This window comes from Chiloscyllium plagiosum, chromosome 33, assembly GCF_004010195.1.
Source record: "Chiloscyllium plagiosum isolate BGI_BamShark_2017 chromosome 33, ASM401019v2, whole genome shotgun sequence".
Lineage (NCBI taxonomy): Eukaryota > Metazoa > Chordata > Chondrichthyes > Orectolobiformes > Hemiscylliidae > Chiloscyllium > Chiloscyllium plagiosum.
The window spans coordinates 8092026-8119813 of NC_057742.1; the positions used below are offsets into that span (position 1 = coordinate 8092026).

General features: G+C 43.3%; 1 protein-coding gene across 1 annotated transcript in view; it reads right to left on the minus strand.

The window, feature by feature from the left end:
• Positions 1-3542: 3542 nt before the first annotated feature.
• The window catches only part of LOC122539796 (SH3 and cysteine-rich domain-containing protein 2-like), a 128069-nt gene continuing 103823 nt past the window's right edge, over positions 3543-27788 (minus strand). The window contains exons 9-11 of the mRNA XM_043674858.1: positions 22313-22364; positions 15969-16106; positions 3543-4236 (exon numbers count right to left, since the gene is read on the minus strand). Coding sequence (XP_043530793.1) covers positions 4138-4236; positions 15969-16106; positions 22313-22364 — 289 coding nt within the window. The 3' untranslated portion in view covers positions 3543-4137. The remainder of the gene's footprint in view (positions 4237-15968; positions 16107-22312; positions 22365-27788) is intronic.

Here is a 27788-nt window from a genome sequence, read left to right on the forward strand (position 1 = left end):
AATTCATCTCACTTCTGCTAAGTCAAAGGAGTGGCTACGGGCACCCTTGTGGATCTCCATTGTGCCTGCCTCTTTATGGGATGTGTGGAATAATCCTTGTTTCAGTCTAACACTGGCCCCTTCCCACAACTCTGTTCTTGATGACTGTTTCCATGCTGCTTCATGTTCCTGCCTGGACCTCGAAAATTTGGTTCATTTTGCCTCCAATTTCCACCCCTCTATAACTTTCACACCATCTATTTTTGTCAGTTCCCTTCCTTTCCTTGACCTCACTGTCTCTATTTTGGGGGATAAACTTTCCATTGTCATGCACTACTAAATTCCATAGCGACCTTCACTACAGCTACACTACGTCCTGCAAGGACTCCCATCCCATTCTCTCAGTTCCTTCAGCTACATCACATCTGTTTGGATGATGCTACCTTCCAAAATGGCACTTCTTCCATGACCGTGGTGGAAAGGTGTGTGTGTGTGTGTATGTGCATTGCCCCTTATCCCGGTGGTTCCTGAAAGACAATCACGGCCCTCAGTGGAGTTGTGGGAAGAACAAGTGGTGAAATCTGATGGAGCATTGCCAGCTGGGATCATCCTATAAGCCCCATGACGAGTGTGTGTGCTCATGCTCACAATGATTTTGCTGGCGGAAATGGCTTAATGAAATGAGCCACATGGACTGGTTTGGGGTCGGTGGCTGGATGGCTGGTTTGTGATGTAGTGTCACCGATAGTGTGTGTTCAATTCCCACACCAGCTCAGGTTACCATGAGGTTACCCGCACATTGCTAAGATATTTTTCTGTGTCTCTGTATCAGTCATTTTAATTCTTATCCCTTCAACACCCCACACTCCCCAACTTCAGTTTGCAATCAGTTATAGAGCATTATAGAAAGATAAGAGAAGCACTGGTCTATCAAACCGCTGACAGATTTGCTGGTAATTGTTCCTATTTTGCCAATCTTTCACGAAGAGGCTATAACTTTATTGGAAAAAGCTTTTACAGTGGTGTAACTGTGAATCTAAACATGGAACACTTAGAGCGTGATATTATCCCAATGTCCTATCTGATATTATCCCAATGTCCTATCTGATATTATCCCAATGTCCCAATGTCCTATTAGAACGGTAAAATAATAAACATAGTGAGATAGTAATGAACATACGGAGTGTATTTTCTAGCAACATCACGAAAGGACAGTGTGTGATCCAAACAGACCACTCTAGCCACAGCTATCCAATACCATTTCTGTTACTGTTCACCTACCAGTTTGATACTGATTCATGAAAGACAATGAATGCTTTTGAATAGGAATGTGGCTCAGTTTTACAATGGATTTCATGTTGGAACCCTTCTACAACTTGGGCAGTAATCTTCCGACGACCACCTGAATTGAATCTGGAGACAGTCCCCAGCACTGTGTTTGATGTTAACCATACATGTCTAGGGGAAAGCAGGCAGATGGACAGTTATCAATGTGCAGTTTACACGTCTGTTCATATTCAAACTATTTCTGATCTTAACTCGCAGGTGAATGATGCACCACGTTAAAAGAAAGCTAGGAGCCTGATAACAATATGTTAAACTCATGTCAACAGGACTCTGATGCAATTTCAACAGGAGCCTTAACAGTGCTGAGGTCACCATGGAACACTACACAATGTATAAACAAACTGAAGGCTGTACAGGCCTCTAGCTAAGGTACAGACACTCCCAACTTCACTCCCTCCCACACTTCCTATGGAAGAAAACCCTGAAAGATAGAAAACTTTGCACTTAACTAGTGCCTTTCACAACCGCCAGATATCTCAAAACACTTTGCTACTCCTGAAGTGTTAAAAGCTAGATGATCCAGCTGCTAATTTGCATACAGCAGCCTCCTACAAACAACAATGTTGCAACATCCAGATAATTATTCAGCAGGGATAACTCCAGAGACTGTTTAAGTAGTGCCAAGGGGTATTTTGCATCATATGAGACAGGATATAGAAGCTTGGGGGCTGGTCTGATTTTAATCAGTAAACTGGACCATCACCGGTTCCTGCTGCAATTTCAGACGGAAAATAGGTTCTTGGTTTAGCATCCCATTCAAAAAATGACACCCCAATGTGTAACACTCAACAATAATGGAATGTCAATCTTGATTGGTTTGTCTGAGTCCTGGTTGTGACACTTGGCCAGGCTCCTCCTCATCCCACTGCAAAGGTTACATTCAACGAAATGAGAAGAGGGACATAGGGGTGAACTTGTGACCAACTGAACCACAGCTAACATGTGAACTGCCACCCCCAAAGTCTCTAGCCGAACACTTACCTGGAACACAGGAGGTGCCTGTTCCAATCACTCATCACAACTGGCCTTAGGGCCAAGTGGACCAACAGCATTTAGATTTAGCCAGTGTCAATAAGCTCACCGGGGAGGGCTGCGGAATCACCACAAACCGGATTCAGAAAACTTCCACCGGTTGTCCACAATAAAACAAAGATCTGGATTGATAACTCTGGAGTAGCCAAACCCAGACTGACATGGCACATTACCGTGCCAACCAATCAAAGCAGAGTTAGGCCATAGTACTGCATGGAATCGTGGGTAAACCTACAGTGACTGCTGCAAAATGATTTTGCCCATGTTCTGAATGAGCACTAAGAGACCTCTAAACACTCATGAACCATCTGTTATCAGATCACTCTTTACTGTTTAAAGGTGAAATGTGTAATAGTGCCAGGGTGTGGAGAAGGAACGTGTCACTTGCTCCGGTCTCTGCCAACACCGATGGCACTGAGAAGCCACCACTTCTTGTGATTGGAAAGACTGAGAAGCCACGTTGTTTTGTGATTGTCAAAGACGCTGCCCACTCAGTGGGAGGTGAACAAAACTTCCAGTGTGTTTGAAGCACGGGTCAGGTAAGTGGACACAATGAATCAGAGGAAAAGGAAGATGACCACCCACTGATCCCAAAGCGTCTGATGAATGGCTGCCTGATTACCCACTTGCTTCCCTAGCTGACGCCACAGAGACCATTGGGAGGCTCCAGGAGGTCACACAGCAGCAAGTGGGCAACTGCGCTGACCACGTGGTGCAATCGGACAATGACAGCACACTCAGCAGAAGGTGGTTACTGAGATTTTCCAGAGTTAACACCCAACATTCTTCAATACCTTTCACTGCACAAGGTCAGGCCATTGAATGGGGGTGAACAAATCGATAAATAAGGCCATTTTTCACATATCTACTGCTTCACCTTGTTTTACTTTTGGGATAGAGTATGTTTGTTGGAAAAGCAGATGACACGCGGGCATCCACAGCTATCCCGAGGCTCCAGTTAACATTGATTAATGACCATGCTGCCCACAATTTGATTTGTGATGTTCCTGTCTGTGTGAGAGTGTAAAATAGATAATATTGGAAACCAGATCACTAATTCCTTATCAGAACATAAAACAGAAATTTCTGCAAAAGCTCCGTATGAATGGCAGAATGATTCTGAGGAAGGGTCACTCAACCCGAAATGTTAATTTTGATTTATCTCCATAGATGCTGCTAGACCTGCTGAGCTTTTCCAGCAATTTCTGATTTTGTTTGTGATTTACAGCATCTGCAGTTCTTTCGTTTTTTTTTGGACTAGTTGCCCATCATTAGGCAAGGTCAAAATAACTTCTCGTTTGTATAACAATGTTCCAAAAATATTGCCTCATTAAAATCAAATAGATGAGTATTACCTTGAGTAAGAAGAAATGTTTCCAATTTCTTTAGCTCTTAAGTGTATTAACAATAAATGGTGGCACATGGCGAGTGGAATTGGGGAGTATATTTGTGCTTTTTAAAAATACAAGAAGGGCAGAATGGACAACCCAGTGAAAGCTGGTGCAAAATGTCTTCAGATCGCTGCTTTAACATACGCCAAGGAACGTATTCAGCTCTGCTCTACAAGTTTGTCAATGTGACGACAAGAGGTGGCGTGAGAGATGAATGTACAGAGCCTCATTATTTCTGGGCCCTATCAACCTCAGTCATTCTAATGTGGTGTGGTAGCAAAGACACATGGACCTACAGTTGATAAATGTTCAGTACATAACCGTCTGTGTATTTTCTGTTTAAAAGAGGTGATCATGGCCGTCCTTAGGCTTGAAACTTTAAAAAAAGTCAGATTTCCTGGAGAACATCCACTGGTACAATTCCTCGCTTTTTCCCACTGCAAACCTTGACAAAGCCATTCGTTTCCTCTCCCCGCCCGATACAGACCTGAAAAATGTAAAAAACATCAATTCAGTGCTTTATGTGTGACTATATGTCCCCGAAATGCATTTATAAGTTCAGACAACATAGGGGCAGAATTTGGCCATTCGGCCCATCACATCTGCTTCACTGTTTGACCATGGCTGATATACTCTTCATCCCCCTTTTCCTGCCTTCTCCCCATATCTCTTCAACCCATTACCAATTAAAAATCTGTCTAACCCCTCCTTAAATTTACTCACTGTCGCAGCATCCACCGCACTTTGGGCTAGCGATTTCCACAGATTCACAACCCCTTGGGAAAAGTATTTCAATTTGCTCTCCCTTATCCTAAGACTGTGACCTCTAGTCCTAGAATGCCCCATAAGAGGATACATCCGCTCCATGTCTATTTTAGCCACATCTTTTATCATCTTGAATACTTACAGAAGACAATAAAATCATGAGGGGCATGGATAGGATAAATAGACAAGGTACTTTCCCTGAGGTGGGGGAGTCCAGAACTACAGGGCATAAGTTTAGCGTGAGAGGGGAAAGATGTAAAGGGACCTAAGGGGCAACCTTTTCACACAGAGGGTGGTGCATGTATGGAATGTGCTGCCAAAGTGGTGGAGGCTGGTACAATTACAACATTTAAAAGGCATCTGGATGGCTATATGAATAGGAAGGGTTTGGAGGGATATAGGCCAAGTGCTGGTAAATGGGACTGGATTAGGTTGGGATATCTGGTTGGCATGGACGAGTTGGACCGAAGGGTCTGTTTCCATGATGTACATCTCTATGACTCTATGAATACCTCAATTTGATCTCCCCTCATTCTTCTAAATTCCAGAGAGTAACGGCCTAAACTGTTTAATCTCTCTTCATATGGCAAACCCCTCGTATCTGGGATCAATCTAGTGAACTTCCTCTGAACTGCCTCCGATGCCACTACATCTTTTCTCAAATAAGGGGACTAAAACTGTGCACAATACTCCAGGTGCGGATTCGCTAATACTTATACCTTATACAGGAACTAAATCAAAACACTTAGCGGGCAAAACCAGTCAGTGAATAGGAGACCTTATACGAGATGGATCTTCAGATGAGCTACTTCAGGATGAAGAAAGGCTTTTCGACTGAAAACTAACGGGCCTCACCTTTCATGGGTTTGCATTGCCGTTAGCAGGCTTTGTGAGTAAATTAAACAGTGGGAAAACCCAGGTGATTTAGTGATGATAAGGAAAAGAAACATAGGTGATATGCTAACGGAGAGGAAAATAGCTACTCAGTTCTGGTGCGGCCGCATCTGGAGTATTGTGTGCAGTTTTGGTCGCCATATTATAGGAAGGATGTGAGCTTTAAATTAAGGGGGGGGGGGTAGGTATAGGACAGATGGTACGGGTATGTTCTTTACTCAGCGAGTCGTGAGTTCATGGACTGCCCTGCCAGTAGCAGTGGTGGACTCTCCCTCATTATGGGCATTTAAGCGGGCATTGGATAGGCATATGGAGGATGGTGGGCTAGTGTAGGTTAGGTGGGCTTGGATCGGCGCAACATCGAGGGCCGAAGGGCCTGTACTGCGCTGTATTCTTCTATGTTCTATGTTCTATTTAAGAGCAGGTCTGGATATAAAAGAGAAAAATAAACCATTAAAAAAGAAAATTAAAAATGGTGGTTGAGTTGGCTGAATTACCATTGAGGTGGTGATGGCCTAGTGGTATACTATTAACCCAGAAACTTAGATAATGTTCTGAGGACCCAGGGTCCAATCCCACCAGGGCAGATTCTGGAATTAAGAATGAGCACATGTCCATTATCGAGAAAACTCATCTGGTTCAATAATGTCCTTTAGGGAAGGAAATCTGCTGTCCTCACCTAGTCTGGTTCCATTTGACTCCAGACCCATAGCAGGTGACATGTAACTGTCCTCTGGGTAATAAATGCTGGCCTAGCCAGCCAATGCCCTTATCTCATGAACGAATAAAACAAAACTCACACCTCACGAAAAGTCTTATCAGGGGCTGACCAGCAAAGAATAAGCAACGATGTACTGTGGAATGCACTAGCAGATTGAAAGTGGGACTGCATTCCATTTCTCACAGGAGGGGAGATCCCATCCTCTGGAACTGTTAGCCGATCTGATGGACTGGCAGCTTCAACAATCCCGATGGCTGCAGACGTTGGGAACGTGCCCTGCCAAAACATTAAAAACTAAAGGGCTGCCCATTCCTGCCCACAAAAATGGTATTATGACAATGGTAGGGGGAGATTGATGTCATCTGAGCATTCAACAAGCTCACTTGATGGTTAATTGATTATTTTGTTATGGCAGATGGGCTGACTGCCATGGGGAGTCAGTGGGCTGTGAATGCACCTTGTTTTACTCGGCTCCCTCACCACATTCCCTCCCAAACCCCCACTCCCCAGCCCCCCTATGAGATTCAGCGGTAGTACTTAAAAGTGAATTAGATAAATACTTGAAGGGAAACTGTAGAAAAGGAGATTGGGAGTACTGGTATTGCTATTAAAAATGAGCTAGTATAAGCACAATGGGTCAAATGGTCTCTTTCTGTTCTGGATCATTCGATATCGGAAAGCCAGAAAGAAAGGGCAGCATGGTGGCACAGTGGTTAGCACTGCTGCCTCACAGCGCCAGAGACCCGGGTTCAATTCCCGACTCAGGTGACTGACTGTGTGGAGTTTGCACGTTCTCCCCGTGTCTGCGTGGGTTTCCTCCGGTTTCCTCCCACAGTCCAAAGATGTGCAGGTTAGGTGAATTGGCCATGCTAAATTGCCCGTAGTGTAAGGTAAAGGAGTAATTGAAAGGGAATGGGTGGGTTGCGCTTCGGTGGGTCGGTGTGGACTTGTTGGGCCAAAGGGCCTGTTTCCATGCTGTAAGTAATCTAATCTAACTCAAAATACATGCGCATAAAATACAGAAACAAGAAATAATCTGCAAATGGACAGATTTAAGAAGCAAAATTTTTAGATTCTGGAATAATTGAGTGCAGAATTAAACAATTCAGCTCATCCTACCTGTTTGGGCTCTTGGGAAAACCTATCCAGTCAGTGCATTTTTTTCTCTTTTCCACATTTACTCAAAATGCTCTGAACGTCACTGTCCAATTCAATTTTGTCACATTTTCATGCCGTCTAATTATCATACCTTGTTGTGTTTCTTAAAAAATTATCTCTTGCTAATTGTCTTAAATTCACATCCTCCAGTTTGTGACCCTCTTGCCAGTGGAAATAGATTCTCCCTATTTACCTTCATCAAAATCTCTCCCTGTTTTGAACATGGCATTAAATCTCCCATCACTGTGTGTTTCTCTGCTTTAAAGGAGAGCAATCTCTGCTTCTTTGAATCTCCAGATGAATTAGGTCCATTGAGTGACATTCATCTGCACTTTAACAGCCAAGGACAAATTCTGCACCCGACCATCAATTTGAGAAACAATGTGACCAAGGAAAATAGTAAGTTCATTTCAAAATTGAACCAAAATTGACTCCATTCCCTTGGAAGCTTGACAATGTGAACCATGGCTACTGGGAGTAGACCTTGTCTTTCAAAATCCAAGCTTAAAGCATAACAAATAAATTGTGTCAGTACAGGGCATATGGATTTTGCCATCTCTACAGGTTCGATAAATAAGGTTTATGGCGGAAATAAGCATTAGTGTACAGAATTGAAACACACGCCTCTTCAGACTCTTCTCCTGTGGTTTTACATCTGTTTTGCTGCTTTTGTTCTGCACAAACAAGTCAAGCAGATAGTGCTGAAATTGTAGGTTTCATCTCTCCAGGGAGGCATATCATCTTTTACATCAAGCGATTTCTTCCTTATCCAGCAATTGTTCACATGATGGTGTTATTTGTTACACTGGGGATATGTATCATTCCAAATGGAATTAAAGGTGTGCAGTGTGGAACATGGGACCACTATGGAAGTCAGGTTGGAAATCTCAGCTCTGGTGTTTCAGGAGTTCTAATCCCTGAGACTTCCAACTTCACCCTCAACTTGCCAAATGCCATACTTTCGCCAGTGATTGACTGGTTTCCCAACTTACCTTATTGCAGCACTGCAACCAATTCCCATTTTTGACAAATTAGGAATCATCCAAGCAGCTTCCCCCTCCTCCCCTCCGCCCCACCCCCACCACACCCATCTCCAACAACTAATGTTGAAGGAAATGAAACCATTATTTTTATTGCCTTAGTTGTTTTCCTGCGTCTGTTGCTTCCCTGGAGGAGTCATAGAGGTATTAACATGGAAACAGGCCCTTTGGCCCTTCAGCCCAACTCGTCCATGCCACCCAATTTTCCTAAACTGAATTCATCCCATTTACCTATGTTTGGCCTGTATCCCCCTAATCCTTTTCAAACATGTACCTGTCTAAATGTCTTTTGAATTTACAACCACCTCCACCACTTCCTCTGGCAGCTTGTTCCATATACACAACAGCCTCTGTATGAAAACATTACCCCTTATGTGCCCCAAAAATCCCTCCCCTCTCACCCCAAACCCAAGCCCCCTCAGTTTTGGGACCTCAGGCTGGAGAAAAGACCCGGACAATTCACCTTATCCATGTCCCTCATGATTTTATAAACCAGGAGATGGTAGAAACAGACCCAATAGCAACATGTAAGAGGCATGGAAGTTATAGAATCCCTACAGCATGGAAACAGGCCCTTTGGCCCTACAAGTTCATACCGACCCTCCGAAGAGTATCCCAACCAAACCCATTCCTCTACATTTACCCCAAACCTACACATTCCTGAATACTCTAGGCAATTTAGCATGGCCAATTCACTTAACCTGCCCACCTTTGAATTGTGGGGAGAAACCAGAACACCCAGAGGAAACCCACTCAGACACGGGGAGAATGTGCAAACTCCACATAGACAGTTGCCAGAGATTGGAATTGAACTTGGGTCCCTGGCGATGTGAGGCTGCAGTGCTAAGCACTGAGCCACCATGCTACTGATCGTGACAAATACATGAGGCGGCAGGGAATAGAGAGATATGGACCATGTAGAGACAAAAGGATTTTAATTTTAGAAAGGGGTTATTTACTGGTGTAGTCTCAGTAGGCTGAAGGGCCTTTTTCTGTGCTGTACTGTTCTTTGTTCCTATACCAGATGTGGCCTCGCCAGTGCTTTGTATAATTGTAGCAAGACATCCTGATTTCTCGGCTCGAAACCTCTCACAATACAGTTCATTATTGCCTGCTGCATTTTCTTTTATTCATTCATGGGGATGAGGGTGCCACAGGCTAGGCCAACATTTATTGCCCACCCCTAATTGCCCAGAGGGCAGTTAAGAGTTTACCACATTGCTGTGTGGAGTCACATGTAGGCCAGACCAGGTAAGAACAGCTAATGTCTTTTGGTTAAGGAAACTGTCGGCGGGTCGGTGTGGACTTGTTGGGCCGAAGGGCCTGTTTCCACACTGTAAGTAATCTAAGCTAATCGAATCTAATAAAGAGTTTACCACATTGCTGTGTGGAGTTACATGTAGGCCAGACCAGGTAAGAACAGCTAATGTCTTTTGGTTAAGGAAACTGTGAACCAGTTGGGGCTTTACAACAACTGACAATGGATTCATGGCCATCATTTGACATATAATTCCAGACTTTTTTTGGTTATTGAATTCAAAGTCCACCACCTGCCCTGGTGGGATTTGAACCCAGGACCCCACATTGCCAGAGTGGCAATTCTCAATGTGAGCTATTACAACCGGCATTCCTATTAAGAAGGTTTACATTCAACAAATGGTACCAAGTGGGAGCTGACAAGGAAAACCAAATGTTCGATGTGTGCACCAGTCCTCACATCATATTCTTTGTCATTTAATATGCTACATATTTAATATCGGTGAAGATCTCTGATCTTTATGTCACAATTCCATTGGGACTAAAATGTGAATGCAGGAAATGGTGCCCTGAACTTCTACACAATTCCTGTTGTATTCAGAGCAGAACCTGGGGTTTGTATCATTGTTTGACTCTGATAGCACCACCTAGATAAAGCTGGCAGGGACCCAGAGCCATTTACATAAAACAGCAATAGACCATCTGCTGCAGAGTCCTGTTAAACACAGCTCCTTGTCCAAAGTCACTGATTAGGCATATAAATTACAAATGTAATCTGAGTGTTGCAGTAATGACCTTACAACATGGTTCAACCTCAGTCTGCTTATTAATAGGCTATGAATTGTGACATCCCCTTTCCTCTGATCCACCATTACTCAGCAGACAAATCACCCAATGAATTCAGTTGAATACCTATTCTTGCGTTTGCTTTAAGAGAATAGCAACGAGAATTCAAATCATTTTCCTCCAATCGACTCTGAAGATACGATTGAACTTTACATACAAGAAATTTTCAATGGACGATCATTCTAATTTTTGATTTTGGAGCTTAAAGCAGGCCGTAGTCTTCAGAAACAGAGGGAGAAAGTGAGAACTGCAGATGCTGGAGATCAGAGTCGAGAGTGTGGTGCTGGAAAAGCACAGCCGGTCAGGTAGCATCCGAGGAACAGGAGAAATGACTTTTCAGGTGTAAGCCCTTCATCAGGATTCCTGATGAAGGGCTTATGCCCGAAACATCGATTCTCCTGCTCCTCAGCTGCTGTCTGACCTGCTGTGCTTTTCCAGCACCACACTCTCAGCTCTTCAGAAACAATGTTGAGCCCTTTCTACCAATATTTATGGAAAATTAAGCTAAACTTGAATAGGTAAACTTCCTATTTAATAAATCATACTTAATGCAATTACTAGGGACATTCCCTCTGTTGATCAAGTTGTCTTAAGAGTGATACAGGATGTTTGTGTTTAATTTTTAACTGCCCATAATCTTGACAGAATGAGATTTAGATGAGATGATAAAGTAAATTATTTACATTAGCAGAAGGTATAAGGACTGGGGGACACAGATTGGTGTAGGATAAGAGGTACAGAGAGGATATGAGAAAGAATGTGCTTATACTGGGAAAGGTATTGACCTGGAATGCAATCTTCATGAGGACAGTGGAAGCAGAGAGAATTAATGATGTTAAATGTAAAGACAGCACCTTTTCATTTTCTGTACATTTGATTGTGCACTGAAATGAAAGAAGAACTGTTCTCAAAGCCAAAGGTTGTTGAAAGACTGCTGCACGTTTTAAAAGTAAGTTCCCTGACAGCTGCTCTAAGTGCTGTTTACACAGCTATTTGTTCAAGTGATGAGGGAAATTGAGTTACAGATGAGCTGGAACCAGGGGGGGGGGGTTTGCATATGAATGGAGATTTGGCAGGCAACAAGCAGCTGATTGGTCTATGAAATGGTGACAACATATTGATAACAAAGGCCTTCTGCCTGTTAATAACATAGCTGAACAGCCTCCTGAGAGAGAAGGAACTGTCCCTTTACTCTGCAGTAAAAACCACCAAGTCATTTTATCCTCCCTTGGCAGTTGTTCAAGCTGTAGGTAAAAACAATGACTGCAGATGCTGGAAACCAGATTCTGGATCAGTGGTGCTGGAAGAGCACAGCAATTCAGGCAGCATCCGAGGACAGGCAAAATCAACGTTTCGGGCAAAAGCCCTTCATCAGGAATAAAGGCAGAGAGCCTGAAGCGTGGAGAGATAAGCTAGAGGAGAGTGGGGGTGGGGAGAGAGTGGCATAGAGTACAATAGGTCAGTGGGGAAGGAGATGAAGGTGATAGGTCAGGGAGGAGAGGGTGGAGTGGATAGGTGGAAAAGGAGCTGGGCAGGTCGGACAAGTCCGGACAGGTCAGGGGATCGAGTTTCTGGAGGTTAGAAGCTAGGATGAGGTGGGGGAAGGGGAAATGAGGAAACTGTTAAAATCCACATTGATGCCCTGGGGTTGAAGTGTTCCGAGGCGGAAGATGAGGCGTTCTTCCTCCAGGCGTCTGGTGGTGAGGGAGCGGTGGTGGAGGAGGCCCAGCACCTCCATATCCTCGGCAGAGTGGGAGGGGAAGCTGTGCTTTGTTAAACCAGCAAGTTAGAGACTTCATAATTGTGAACCGGTCACCCAGTGATTCTTTCAAGCAAGTCACAATAAATGGAGAAGGAAGTTCAAGGAGTAGCAAGCCCTGACAAGACAAAGAATCACCTGATTGAACCTGGTGAGCAGGCCTTGCTGAACTGCCTTCCCAGTCTTCCCCTCCTCCCATAACATCCGTTTCTTTTTGCCCGTGTGCACGTGTGGATGTGTCTCCAGGGTGGGATTAGAGTTTTTTTTAGATTAGATTACTTAGTGTGGAAACAGGCCCTTCAGCCCAACAAGTCCACACCGACACACCAAAGCGCAACCCAGCCAGACCCATTCCCCTACATTTACCCCTGCCCCTAACACTACGGGCAATTTAGCATGGCCAATTCATCTAACCTGCACATTTTTGGACTGTGGGAGGAAACCGGAGCACCCAGCGGAAACCCACGCAGACACGAGGAGGATGTGTAAACTCCACACAGTCAGTTGCCTGAGGCGGGAATTGAACCCGGGTCTCTGGCGCTGTGAGGCAGCAGTGCTAACCACTGTGTCACTGGTTCATAATTGTCCACCTAGGATTGCTATTTATTACAAACAAGTAGACTATAACTCCTTTTAAGTACAAAGACCTGTTCTAAGCTTTCTGTCAAACTGGCTCTAAAAGTGAGGGGTAAAGTGGGAAATTTTGTAAAATTTGATAGAATCTCTAACCTTTGTGGTGACTCTGGAAATAACAGGGTTTGATTTGCAGTGTGCTACTCCAATGAAACATAACAAAAAAAACTGGACAGATACTGGAGGGAAATAACGTTGTGGGGCAATGGGGATAGAGCAGGAGAGTGGGGTGACTGGATTACTCAAAAGGGAACCAGTGCAGACTTTTTGGGCTCTACCTGTGTCATCATGACTCTAGTAATAGCTCTATAAGAATTAGGATCAGGAAGTCATGGAAGCTAAGTAGTCAGTCAATGGTAAGTTCTCTAGAAAGATTGGACTGATGGCCTCTTTCTGTGCTACACTATTTGATGAATAACAACTTGCATTGATATGGTGGCTTTAATGTAATAAAAATGTCCCAACTGTCTAGGTTAGAATGAGAGCAAGATATAAAATCAAAGGCTAAAGGAGACTCACAGGAATGTACATGTGGCACCAGTGAATTTAGGCTCGATACTATTTGCAGTGTATTTCCTTTCTTTGTTTAGTCAGTGCATAGTCAACAGCCTGGCAGGCAACTAGCCCTCATTCACCTATTCAATATTAGTCAACACCCTAAGTTTGTCACTCGTACCCATTTTTTGTTTCCCAATACTTGGGATGATGGTTCTTTTGATGGAATCCTCCGTAAGGGCAACTTACCGCGAATTATTAATATGAGAATAGCCTAAAAGAAAATATACTTTCTACCTTGAGTTGTTTTGTAACAATGTGAGCACTGTTGAGAGTAGATGTATTGTTTTGTGTGATATGTCTGCTACTGGTTGAACACCAATATCTCCAGAGAGGTTAATTCTAAATTATTCTATAGGTGTCTGACTAGCAGCTACATCTCACTGTCCTTTTTTATATAATAAAGGGAAAGACTGCATATGGAAAGAGAGATTTATAGCCTAAGATGTATTCAAACAGTGAGAGAAGTTAAAAGGATTCAATTTTTTAAAATAAAAATAATTGACTGATTATTATGGGACTGTTACTTAGGGAGAGGCAGAGGCAATGACACTGGACTAATAACCCAGAACCCCAGCTGAATGTGCTGGAGGTAGAAATCCTCCCATAGCAGAGAGTGAAATCTGAATTCATTAGAAATCTAGAAGAAAAAGCTAGCTGCATGGTAACGATGCATCAACTCTCATAACATCAACCCATGTGGTTCACTGATATCCTGTAGAGAAGGAGGTCTGTCAACCTGGTCTGTCAACCTGGTCTGGCCTATATGTAACTCCAAACCAAAGCAGTGTAATTAACTCTCCCTTTGGGTAATTAGGAATAGACAATGAAAGCTGGTCTTGCCAGTGATCCCCTCATCCTATGCACAAACATATTTTAAAGATAAGCAGTATAATGCAACGCTTATATTTTTCCCATTGTACTTGTATAAAATCTTGGCTATGATTCCTGCACAGAAGCAAACATCCAGCAGCATTTTATTTCAATCATTTCTACAGGTCAGTGTATTTTGGAGTTGGAGGCAGGACACAACATGAACTGCTGTTCTGTTATTCATCGGAAGCTGGCTTCTATTGTGAATAGGAGAAAGTGAGGACTGCAGATGCTGGAGATCAGAGCTGAAAATGTGTTGCTGGAAAAGCGCAGCAGGTCAGGCAGCATCCAAGGAGCAGGAGAATCGATGTTTCAGGCATAAGCCCTTCTTCAGGAAAGTCCTTCCTGAAGAAGGGCTTATGCCTGAAACATCGATTCTCCTGCTCCTTGGATGCTGCCTGACCTGCTGCGCTTTTCCAGCAACACATTTTCAGTTCTATTGTGAATAGCCATGATGTTGAGATGCTGGTGTTGGACTGGGGTGGACAAAGTTAAAAATCACACAACGCCAGGTTATAGTCCAACAGGTTTAATTGGAAGTACACTCGCTTTCAGAGAGCCCACCCGATTGTGTGATTTTTAACATTGTGAAATAGCAACTGCATTAATTAGAATTTCATCAGAATGGGATGAGGAACTGGAGACAATGAAGATTTCAGAAGTGAATAACTGGATACTTTTGTGACTGTATTGCTCTCTCGATCCAGTTTTAAGTTCATAAGCAAGATGAATTTTGAGTGCCCTTCACAGGTGCTGAAATGTGCAACCCACAGATAGGGGATCAAATAGCCTCCAATGCAAGTCTATACATTGATTGCTAGCATCATTTATCCCTCATTATTCTTTTGCAGGATATGGGCATTACTGAAAAGGCCAGAATAATCGCCCATCCACAAATGCCAATGAACTCAAATACTTGCTTGCCCAACAGAGTCACTGACATTGCTGTGGGTGTGGAGTCACATACAGGTAAGGGTGGAAAATTTCCTTCCCTAAAGGACATTGGTGAACTTGATGAGTGTTTAAAATAATTGATGACAGCTGTCATAGTCACATTTCTGAGTCGAGCTTGAGCATTATTCATATGCAGAACGGTGGTAGTCAGCATTTAATGTCCCTCCCTAATCGCCCAGAGAAAAATTAAGAGTCAACGACATTGCTGAAGATCTGGAGTCACGTGTAGGTCAGGCTAGGCAAGATGGCAGTTTTTCCTAAAATAACATTAATGAAGCAGATGGATTTTTACAACAAATTGACAGTGGTAACCAAGAGCTTTCAATCCAGAATTTATTGAATTTTATTTCTCCATCTGCTGAGGTGGGAGTTGAGCCCACACCAATGGTCTGGGGCCTGGATTACTAAGTACTACCATTACACCACCACCTAGTTGTCCTAGACTGATTTAACTGAATTTGAACTCTACCAGCTAGTGTGGTGAGATTTGAATCCATGGCCAACAGCACATTAACCTGAATTACTAGATCAGTGATAACATCATGCACCACCACCTTCTTCAGCAGTTGTCATTGGGCAGGGTGTCTGCAAGACATGGGGTCCTGATTCCAAAGGGAAGGACCATTAGTCGCCTTGCCACTGCCTTGTCAAACCCTCCAGCAAAAGGGGGCACCATGGGGGTCTCAGGGGCTCTGCAGCCAGCAGACAGGACCCCAACAGTAATACACAGTTCCACATAGGTCCTTTCTGAGGCTTTTACCAACCTGTAATTCTTTCAGTGGCAACTGCCCTTGCTCTTTGCTGCCCTGGAACGTTCTGTTGCACTGCCAAACTCTCTCTCCAGGTCGGATGCGTTGAACAAAATTGGCAGGGAAGAACCCGACTCTGTCACCAATTTTACCCTGGAGCAGAAGCGGAAAGGAGCTGCATAAGAACTCGGATTGTCTGCCAAAGGCATGTGTTCAGCAGTTCGCAAACAATGTTGATCATATTTCTCCAAACTGTACCAGGTGAAAATGAAACATTAAAACAGCAGGAAGCATATTGCAGACTGTGTGCCAAATGCTGTTTCTCCTTTAATGAACAATATAACATCAGAGCAAGAGATAATCCAATTACAAAGCTCCCACATGACATGTTCACTGCATCGTCTCAAGTGTAGGCAATTAGGTGCCATGGTGAAAAATTATTTTCCAATAGCAAGTGTCTAAAATCTTCTGCCATTTTGTTTCGATTATAAAACTGAGAGCTGCTCTTTATCACCTCTGGTTCCTTTGCCTCAGAATTCAGCCCATTTATTCTGTGGGGTATATTGTGCAGATACCATGGCAACAGAAGAACAAACTTCAGCCGTTTTAAGAATGTGGGCTGCACTTCTTAATTCAGTCTGAGTTCAGTGGGGAACATACATTCACCTGATTCTGAATGTTGGGGTGGGGGGGGGGGGGGGGGGGGGAGGGGGGCGTCAAATCTTAAGCATGGCATTTAAGGTGACAATCAAATGCAGTTCAGAGGGAGTGCTGCATGGGCAGGAATGCCATCTTCCAAATGAGGTGTTAAACCTAGGCCTCATCTGTCCTTCCCAGATCTTTTCCCACCACCTCGAGAAAGAGTAGGGGAGTTCTTCTCAGTGAACCTGACAAAACTTATCCTTCAGCAAGCAATTGCTAATACAGATCATCTGGTCAGTACCTCATTGTTGCTGGTGGGATCTTGCTGTGCAGAAAATTGGTTGCTCCATTTCCTACATTATTATGGAGATTGCTCTTCAAAAATGTATTTCAAGTCACTTTGAAGTTGTGAAAGGTACTATAAGAAGGGAGTCTATTTTTACCACTTACTAAGTATCCAGGCAGATATAGATCATTAAATCAGTTATTTCCAAACAATGATATAATATGGAGCTAAAAGTGGTTGTTAAGTTAAAACACCCAGAAAGGCTCATCATCACAGCAGGGAGAAAGTATTGCAGTATAGAGAAGAGATTCTGTTTTTTTTACTGTTGGGATTTTAAGAGATAAATGATAGAAAGCTTGTACAACAAAGGGTTTAATATCAGAAGAGCAAAGATAGACAGCAAAAGTACAACATAACGAGACAACATATGACCCATTCTTACCCAACTATTTATTCAATGATTTAACGATCATTAAATATCAATAAAAAGTTGAACTCTATATGAATTAGGCAATGAAACAAACTGAAATTAGAAAGAGATAAAAGCTTCAGAACTATGATTAACTTCATGGTGATCCAGTGCAGGCATGATGGGCAGATTTCTGCACCACAGCAGCTCAGTGGTTCTATGACAGGTCCTGGACATTGCGCCATCTTGACTCGGGGGAGGTTCTCCAAGTATGGCTTGTAGGTGTACGAGCTGGGGATACTCTCAGTACGCGGTCGGAATAACAAGTTAATTGCTGGATGTGTCACCATTTCTAACTTTCTAAATCCATCTTTAATAAAAGGGATAATGAAGGAATTGTTTCGCTACAGTCTCCCAATGCTGAAGACCAATGTTCTGACTGCTCCTTCTGAAAATGCCAGGTTTTCAGCTGGATCCCAAAAAAAACAGCACAGCTATCCCTGGATTGATTCCAATTCAGGGTGGGACGATACAACGAAAGGTAGGAATTCTGAAATAGGCACCTCAGCTGGAATTTTTAAATCAAGGACAATTTTAAAATTTAGTCAGATTTTTATAGCACAGACAGACACCCTTCAGCCCATCGTATCCATACTGGACACAAATTCTCTGAGAGTCATGGCTGTTCTTCCAAGTCTAATGTTGTGGGAATGCTGCAAGGAATAACAATTTTTTTTTATTTACACAACTAGCTGATGGATGTTGAGGGCTGTCATTTAGAATATGAAAAGCTTGGGAGATGCTTTCTCAACTTCGGTCAACGTTTGATAAAGTAACTGGTCAGAAATTTTCAGACATGATTCTATGAGGTGAGACTTTAGCTCAGACCTCCTAGCTCAGAGGTAAGAGACAATGCCACAGCACCACAAGGTCCTCTTAAGTAACTCAGCAAAACGCAGACATGAACAGTGACATGGCATCACAGAATGAAGTTGATGTAACCAAACGCAGTGAGTTTAAAGTATGCAGCCCTGTTGTGAATGATGATGAATGAAGCAATGCTGGAAGAGCCACAGCAAGATAATATATGCACAGTGAAGGACAAGCGCAGATAAAAAGTCCTGCCTGTGTTTTGTAATGTCGTCTGAACTAATGGGCTCTCTGTAAATCAGAGCGGTACTTATTCATGCCAGTGGTGCATGTCTCAACCTGTCTGTACATCTCCCTGTGTGAATAATTTGAAATAAATGTCAGGCCACCTTCACACAGCGCCTTCTCTCCTGGAGGATTAATTAGGCCGTCAGACCCAAATAATCAGTCAATGTTAACATCCCAGCTAATAGCTCCCTGGAATTCTAAAGAGTAACAGAGTAAATAACAAGTTGGAAAGGGAGGGTAAAAGTGGAGGAGGGGGATGTGATAGCAGTGGATTGGATCGGCAACCAATTGATTGGATGGGTACCTTGGAGGATTCCTCATGTGATTTTGTACCTAACACAATCAGTCCTCGAATCTCTGTGAGGCGTTGTCTCAAAGTGTGGTTTAACCCTTTCCCCACCATTGAAAAAGCAGACACTTTGTTGACTAATTAGATGCTTCTTTACCGTCTCTACAGCCTCCCTAATTTCCTGTCGCTTTTATAACTAATAAATTAAGAAGTATTCATAGAAAACAAAAGAGAAAAGCCCTACAGGTTGTCCATTGGGTTGCTCATGGCTATAACTGGGACTAAGTATTAATTCTTGGAGGGCTGTCTCAGGGAGGGTGAAACCTGCAAAAGCAAGTGACACTCCCTCAGGAATTGAAGACGTGGAGAACCCGGTGACCCCAGTTTGGTGGGGAATGGATTAAAGTGGGGTGGTGGGGATGGGGTCATTGTTTCCCTACTCAGACATCCAACTAAAAGTAGCATTTTGGATCAGGCCATAGGCAGCCTTATCAAAGGTGATTTGCAAACTTGAAGCAACACTTCACTGCATTGCTGTGTCACCTACTCAACCAAAGGGTTTAGTCAGGGCATGGCATCAGACAACCACCTTAAGCTGACTATTAAATAGGTGTCGATACCATGGGAAAACAACCTTATGGACAGGAAAACAAACAAGTGTAGGCCACTCAGCCCTTCGAACCTGCTCCACCTTTCAATAAGGTCATGGCTGATCTGATTATAACCTCAACTCTACATTCCTGCATACCTCTTATAATCTTTCATCTCCTTGCTAATCAAGAATCTACCTGCCTTGAAAATGGTTCCAAGATTCTGCACCCAACACTCTTTTTGTGTTTATATGGTACTGTTCTTGACCATTGAAAGTCTCAAACCTACTTTCAAGCCAATGAAGGATCTTTGTCGTGTAGAAGCAACATAATTTAGATGCTGGAGAAACTCAGCAGATCTGGCAGCATCTGTGGAGACAGAAACGAGAGTTAGTATTTCAAGTCTCATAAATTTCATGCTGGACTCAAAACATTAACTGTTTCTCTTTCTGCAGATGTTGCCAGTTCTACTGAGTTTCTCCAGCACTGTTAGTACCTTCGTTGTGCAGTCACTATTATAATGGCGGGTACTCAGCAGCCAATATGCACACAACAAAATCATACGAACAGCACAGTGAATGACCAGAGAATCTTCTTTGCGATGTTGACTGAAGGCTGAATATTGGCCAAGCAACTTTCTTCCTCAGTTTAGTGCCACGGGATCCTTGATCTCCAAACAAGAGGGCAGATGTGCCATCCAAAAGACAGCACCTCCTGGATTAAGTGCAGCACTCTCTCCTAATTGAACTGGAGCACGTTGTAAAAGTTAATGACTGGGAAGGGGTTTCCATTGGCAGGAGAGACGAGGACCTGAGGTCACAGCCTTAGTTAAGGGAAGACCCTTGAGAACAGGGTAAGGAGAAATTTCTTTAGCCAGTGGGTGGTGAATCTGGGTAACTCATTGCCACAGAGGGCTGTGGTGGCCAGGTCATTGAGTGTATTTAAGACAGATAGATAAGTTCTTGATTGCCAAGGGGATCAAAGATTAAAGGGGAGAAAGTGAGAAAATGGGGTTGAAAAACTTATCAGCCACAATTGAATGGCAGAGCAGACTCGATGGACTGAATGGCCTAACTTCTGCTCCTATTGTCTTATGGTACTGGGAGCACTTTAATGCCAAGACTGTTTATACATATAATCCCATATCAGGATTGTCCAACTGATTTTACTTTCCTCTGATTGCCAATTGTAAACTATAGCCAACAACAATTTGGAGATGCCGGTGTTGGACTGGGGTGTACAATGTTAAAAATCACACAACACCAGGTTATAGTCCAACAGGTGTAATTGGAAGCACACTAGCTTTCAGAGTGGTGGTTGTCACAACCACCTGATGAAGGAGCGTCGCTCCGAAAGCTAGTGCTTCCAATTAAACCTATTGGACTATAACCTGGTGTTGTGTGATTTTTAACATTGCTAACAATGAGACCATTAGACTCATGCACATAAAGTAACAGACCTAACAATGTCAAGTGTGAGATGAGGAGAAATTACTTCACCCAGAGAGGGGTGAGCCTGTGGAATTCTCTGCCACAGAAAGTGGTTGAAGCCAAAACATTGGATGTTTTCAAGAATAGTTTTATATGGGGTTGAAGGGAATTGATGGATATGGGGAAAAAGTAGACACAGGGTCTGAGTTGGCTGATGAGTTATGCTCATATTGAATGGTGGAGCAGGTTTGAAGGGCCGACTAGCTTTCTCCTGCTCCTATGTTTTCATTTTGTTTCTAAGTAAGTGACGTTTGACAGATTTCTGGTTCAGGAAGGTGCAGAGGCCTACAGGATTGGATACTGAGATATGTCACTATGATAAACACAGACAATGTCCCTAATGTTTGCTTCCAGAGCAAAGCCTCACTGGGAGCGCATAATAGAACAAAATTGTGATGAGCATGTCCAAAAAGTTTGGAAAAATGCTGCAAATGTATTACATACTGGAAAGGCAAGAGATAAAAACTGGACTGATTCACAGCAGGAACTACATCCTGTTTTAAATCCCCCTAAACTGCGTAAGACTTTTAATGAAAGGGATTTCATTGAAACTTAATTGTCATACAAGCACAAAATATTAATCACAGAAGACCATTCAGCACATCTTAATTGTTCCAGTCCTTTGGAGTAACAGTACTTCCACAACTCTGCTTAAACCAGAAGACATAGGAGAAGAAATTAGGCCATTCGGCCCATCAAGGCTCCTCCACCATTCAAAACAAGGCTATTAGGTTTTTCAACCCCATTTTCAGACTCGCCTCTTGGTTGTTTGTTCTGTGTCAGACTACTCTCCTACGAACCTGACCTTGAGAATTTTTTAAAACACTCCCCGTAACCTTTGATCCTGTTGGCAACCAAGAGCTTATCTATCTCTGCTTTAAATATACAGAATGACTGGGCCTCCCACAGCCTTCTTTGGCAATGAATTCCACAGTAGGATCTGTTTCCATGCTGTATGACTTGATGACAAATGATGATGATCGGCAATGCACAGCCTGAAAAGGTTGCTGGAAGCAGATTTAGCAGTAACTTTCAAAAAGGAATCGGACATACGGTGTGTTTAAGTCAGGACAAAAGTTTACAGAGTTACCGTGAAAACACATGGGAATGGGACAAATTGGTGGCTCTTTCCGCAAACCAGCACAGGTTGGGCAGGCCGAATAATCTCCCTCTGTGCATTTGAAATCCTGTTCTAGATTTGAAATCCACAGTGCATCAAGACTGCTGTTGGCATAGAGACAATTTTATTGCTTTTGGAGTTTTTAACCTTGTAGACACCTTTAGCGGGCCATGGGTTAACGAAGAACCTTTCTATTTTTAATCATCAATGTGTAAATTCCACATCAATTAAGTTAGTACTTGTGCCTCAGTATCAGGCACACAATCAATGAAGTCGATATGGTCCACCTCATTTACCCACTGAGCTCATTTGTAAGCTTGTTTCGTTATGAGCTGCAGACACTGTAATAAAATGATTGACAAGACTGGTATTTACCTTCCACCAATCCTCATTGGAATCATCTGTGACCACGATTCTGTCTCCTTGCCTAGTAAAATAATAATGAGATTATTAAAAGACTCCCACAGTGTGTGGCTTGGGTTTATTTCAAGCTTGTCTCGAGAAATGATTCACTCTGCAGGCCAGTTAAAATAATTGAGCAATGCATCGCAGCATACATTGGTAATTTAGGCGCTATCACGTCAATGGTTTCAAAAGCAGAACATCTTAACGAAAAGATAGATTTTTTAAAAAAATTGAGAGGGGCAATTCACGCAAGAAAATGTATGACGACAGTGGGCTCTGACAGCAATGGTGCAGTCACCAAAACTGACAGCTCATTACTGGAGAAGGTCCTGTTGCTCGCTGTCTCTCATTGTCATAGCTCTGTTAGTGGTTGGAAACTTGAGAAGATTTTCTGAGCAGATCCACTCCTTCTCATTTAACAAAATGCAGTTGCCAGGCTACAGTCGCCACCCGCCTAGATTGGAAGTTGACTTCTTGCTCGGAGAACCAAACAGTTGAGGGACACAGGAACTTACTGTGTGATGGGACACACATGGAGCCACTATCACATCACTGTATTGTATTCAGAGAATCCTACAATTTATTTGGGTATGAGGCAATTGTGAACTTCAAATCATAAAAAAGCAATAAGCCTGACATTGCTCATGGAGTGTGGTTATCGACAGTCTCATTAGATTGGGGTGGCATGGTGGCTCAGTGTTTCATACTGCTGCCTCGCAGCACCGGGGAACCAGGTTTGGTTGTCTATGAAAACTTCACACATTCTCCCAGTGTCTGCATGGATTCCCCCTCAGTGCAGAAATATGCACGTTAGGTGGATTGGCCATACAGTGTGCAGGCTGGGTGAATTAGCCATGGGAAATGCAGGGTTTCAGGGATAGGGTAGGAGATGGGGTTGGCTCTGGGTGGGATGCTCTTCGGAGGGTCAGTGTGGACTTGATAGGCCAAAATGCCTGTTTCCCACACTGTAGAGATTCTAAGATCTGAAATCATTCCATTCCTCTAACACCAGATTCTCCTCAGTATTGGCTTCCTCCACTCCACCAATAATAGTTTCCTATTCAGCTGTTGTGACCCTTTAGAATGCAAACCTAACCTGTTTCTCCCTGCATTTCGCATGGCTAATTCACCCAGCCTGCAACTATATGGCCAATCCGCCTAACATGCATATCTCTGCACTGTGAGAGGGACCCATGCAGACACAGGGAGAATGTGTCAAGTTTCCACAGACAATCAAACCTGGTTCCCTGGTGCTCCATCCCCTTCCTTCTTGTTCATGATTGGTGCTACATGAGATGGAAATGTGTTGCTGGAAAAGCGCAGCAGGTCAGGCAGCATCTAGGGAACAGGAGAATCGACGTTTCGGGCATTAGCCCTTCTTCAGGAGGGCTACATGAGGGCAAGTTTGCTTTGTACACTTAGGCCTGAGAACATAGAAGTTAAAGCCACTTTATAATCGATCTTTGCAGTGCAATCCATTATTGATAAATATATAAATAGTGCACACCAAAGATGCAAGATATCACATGACAACTGTCTCTATTGAGAAATGGCTGTGTGTTCAGCCTGTGGCTAAACCTTACCCTGTAAATCAGTCGAGGAATGTTTAATAAAAGGTCAGCTTCCCAACAGGCAAGCATGCAGCAGTCTCTACTGATCCTGACTAAAACCGCAATCTCCCTCAAGAATCACAACAATGACCACAGAATATTGAGATAATGATAGTAGCTTCATGTTTTCCAGAGTTATTGTAAAGCTCGCTCTAACAGTTGAACATGATCCTCTGAATTTCCAGTCCACAGGGATTCAACAAAGCTGAACAGGAACTTCATTTTACGGCGTTACGTTGACTTTATTACTAAAAGACCAGATCAGGAGTTAGCTGAAAAGGGTACCAATCATGAATAATGCAATACAATGTGCTGAATCCAACAGTGGTTTGGAATGTGCTAATACTGTGCCCCTTGTCTCTGTTATACTGCAGAGTCTTGATTGGCAGCCCATCCAACACCCAAAACGTCAGCATCATCCAACTCATCTTGGCTGCACTGTGCCCTATCTACAGAATGCATCAGGACTTTCTTGACAGAAAACACTCAGTCTGGAGTCATGAGCAGTGTAACTTTCGCCAGACAGAATTAGTGAAGTGCTAACCACTGAGCCACCGTGCTGCCCTATAAAGATACACAGCACAGAAACAGACCCTGTGGTCCAACTAATCCATGTCGATCATCTATCCAAACATTTCCAAAAAATGCAGCTATCCAAATGTTCTTCTCATAGAATCCCATGCCCCTACTCTACATCCACCCCTGACTAATTCACCTAACCAAGGTCTTATTCCCGGGCATCGGTTTCAGGTGAGAGAGGAAAGATATAAAAAGGACCTAAAGAGTGACACTTTTTCATGCAAAGGGTTGTGCGGAATTGAAATGAGCTGCCAGAGGAATTGCTGGAGGCTGGTACAATTACAATATTTAAAATTATGCCTTTTAAATCTGGATGGGTATATGAATAGGAAGGGTTTAAAGGGATATGGTCCAAATGGGACTAGATTAATTTAGAATAACTGGTCGGCATGGACGGGTTGGACCGAAGGGTCTGTTTTTGTGCTGTATAACTCTCTGACTCTGCTTCCTACCTCCCAAGCCTGGGACATTCACTAGCTGGAATAACAAGGCTGCTAGGTGCATGAGATCACCCACCCCCTTCTGACCTCTTCCCTCTCCCTCCCAAGCCACACCTCATCCTGACTGTTCCTTCGTATTTAACATTGTTGAGTCAAAACTTCAAACTTTCCCCATAAGGATTGCATTTGTTCAAGAAGCACTCACGCCCCCATCCCAGGCCCAATTTGTACTGAGTAAGAAATATCAATCTTTCCAACGATACCCACAGCCGGAGAATTAGCGAGAAAAATGCTGCAAGATGGATATTCTCCAACAGCTTTGAATAAAATGCCTCAAGGTCCTCCATATCATGGAAATAGCCAAAAACTAATAGAGTTAAGGAGATATGTGGACAGTTACCCAAAAATAGTTCAAAGAGGAAGAGATGAAATTCCAGCACTTTGTGTCCAGGCAACTAAAGACATAGTGACCAAAGATGAAAATAGGGCATGTGCAAGAGGTCAGAATTAGAGGAATACAGAGAGACCTGAATATAGGAGTTGGGAGGTCATGTTGCGGCTGTACAGGACATTGGTTAGGCCACTTTTGGAATATTATGTGCAATTCTGGTTTCCTTCCTATTGGAAGGATGTTGTGAAACTTGAAAGGGTTCAGAAAAGATTTACAAGGGTATTGCCAGTTTTGGAGGGTTTGAGCTTTCGGGAGACATGAGTAGGCTGGGACTGTTTTTCCTGGAGCTTCGGAGACTGTGCTGTGACCTTACAGAGGTTTATAAAATCATGAAGGGGGATGGATAGGATAAATAGTCAAGGTCGTTTCCCTGGGGTGGGGGAGTCCATAACTAGAGACCATAGGTTTAGGGTGAAGGGGAAAGGTAGAAGAGAGACCTAAGGGGCAATGTTTTCATGCAGAGGGTGGTGCGTGTGTGGAATGTGCTGCCAGAGGACGTGCAGGAGGCTGGTACAATTGCAGCATTTAAAAGGCATTTGATTGGGTAAATGAATAGGAAGGGTTTGGAAAGATATGGGCTGGGCGCTGGCAAAGTGGGACTAGATTAGGTTGGGATATCTGGGTGGCATGGACAAGTTTGACTGAAGGGTCTGTTTCTGTGCTGTACATCTCTATGACTCTATAAGCCCTGGATGATGCTGGTGCAGCAGAAAAAGCAAAGCAGTGAACTCTCAGTCAGGTTTCCAGCACAGTAATGCAGTGGAGCAGAGGTAGCTACAAATAACTTCCAAGCCACATTGTTCACTTCCAACCTATTTCAGTGCGTGGTGCAGTCTGAAGGGATTATATAGATAAATGTAAACATAGGTACATATATTGATATCTTAAATTCAGTTCTCCTCTGTTATACAATTATGATGTTGCATTGTGATTTGACAGCCTTTCTTACAAATGCCTAATAATCTTTCAGGAAAAGAGAGAGCAAGTGCAAGGGGGTCTCATTTTGTGCTGGATTATTGCCGAGCTGGATTCCAAAAACCAACAGATTACTAACTGCCCTCTGCTATTTATGAGCAGTTGTTTTACACTGAATTGTACAAGTCTTTTTCCTGCTACAGCAGAAATGCACCATCCAGAAGGAAAAGGATAGAAATTTGGAATCACCAGCACCTGCAATTTCCCCTCAAAATCACTCTCCATCCTGACTTAGAAATATAACACCATTCGTCCCATCTCTCTGGGTGAAAATCCTGGAATTCCCTCTCTAACAGCATTGTGGGTCAACCCACAGCAGGTGAACCGCAGCGGTTCGAGAAGGCAGTTTACCACCACTTTCTCAAAGGAGCAACTAGGGATGGGCAATAAAATGCTGACCCGGCCAGCATCACCCATAACCTGTGAATTAATAAAATCAAAAAAGTTGTTTCCTTAGTGGGGCAGGCCTGCTTCATATCATCATTAAAATTATTTGTAAAGTATGAGCAAAGGGAGAGCAGTCAATACTTGTTTGGATTTTATTTTAATTCTTTGGTCGGATTGCTGACAGGGCCAGCATATGTTGTCCCTTCCTAACTGCCTTTAAACCACGTGGATTGCTATAGGTCATTTCAGAGTTAATAACAGCCAGTTTACATCAGTTGGCTGCGCAATTGGTTTGTGAAGCAGTGTGGTGCTAACAGTGTGGGTTCGGTTCCCATCACCGACTGAGTTAACATGAAGGACTTTCTTTTTCAATCTCTCCCCTTGCCTGAGGAATGGTTAAATCATGACCTGTTGTCTGTCTGTAATGAGAGAGCAGTCCTATGCTCTGCCAAGACTGTGTGTGATGTCACAACATTGTTGTGGGTCTGGAGTCAAATGTAGACAAGACCAGGTAAGAATGGAAGATTTCCTTCCCTAAAGGGCATTAGCAAATCAGATGATACTTTTTGTGGTTGCCATTACTGAGACAAGCTTTATCATCTGGAGTTATTAATTGTATTTAAATTCATCTCCCCAGAGTACTGGCCTGGCCTGGCAGTCTGGATTACTAGAATCTAGTGATGTTACCATGACAATGTTGTGTCCCTTGGGGAATATGATACAACAGATGCGTATAAATAGGGATATAAATACAGCCTGAAAATGTGTTGCTGGAAAAGCGCAGCAGGTCAGGCAGCATCTAAGGAACAGGAGAATCGACGTTTCGGGCATAAGCACTTCCTCAGGAATGAGGAAAGTGTGTCCAGCAGGCTAAGATAAAAGGTAGGGAGGAGGGACTTGGGGGAGGGGCGTTGGAAATGCGATAGGTGGAGGGAGGTCAAGGTGAGGGTGATAGGCCCGCCTATCACCCTCACCTTGTCCTCCCTCCACCTATCGCATTTCCC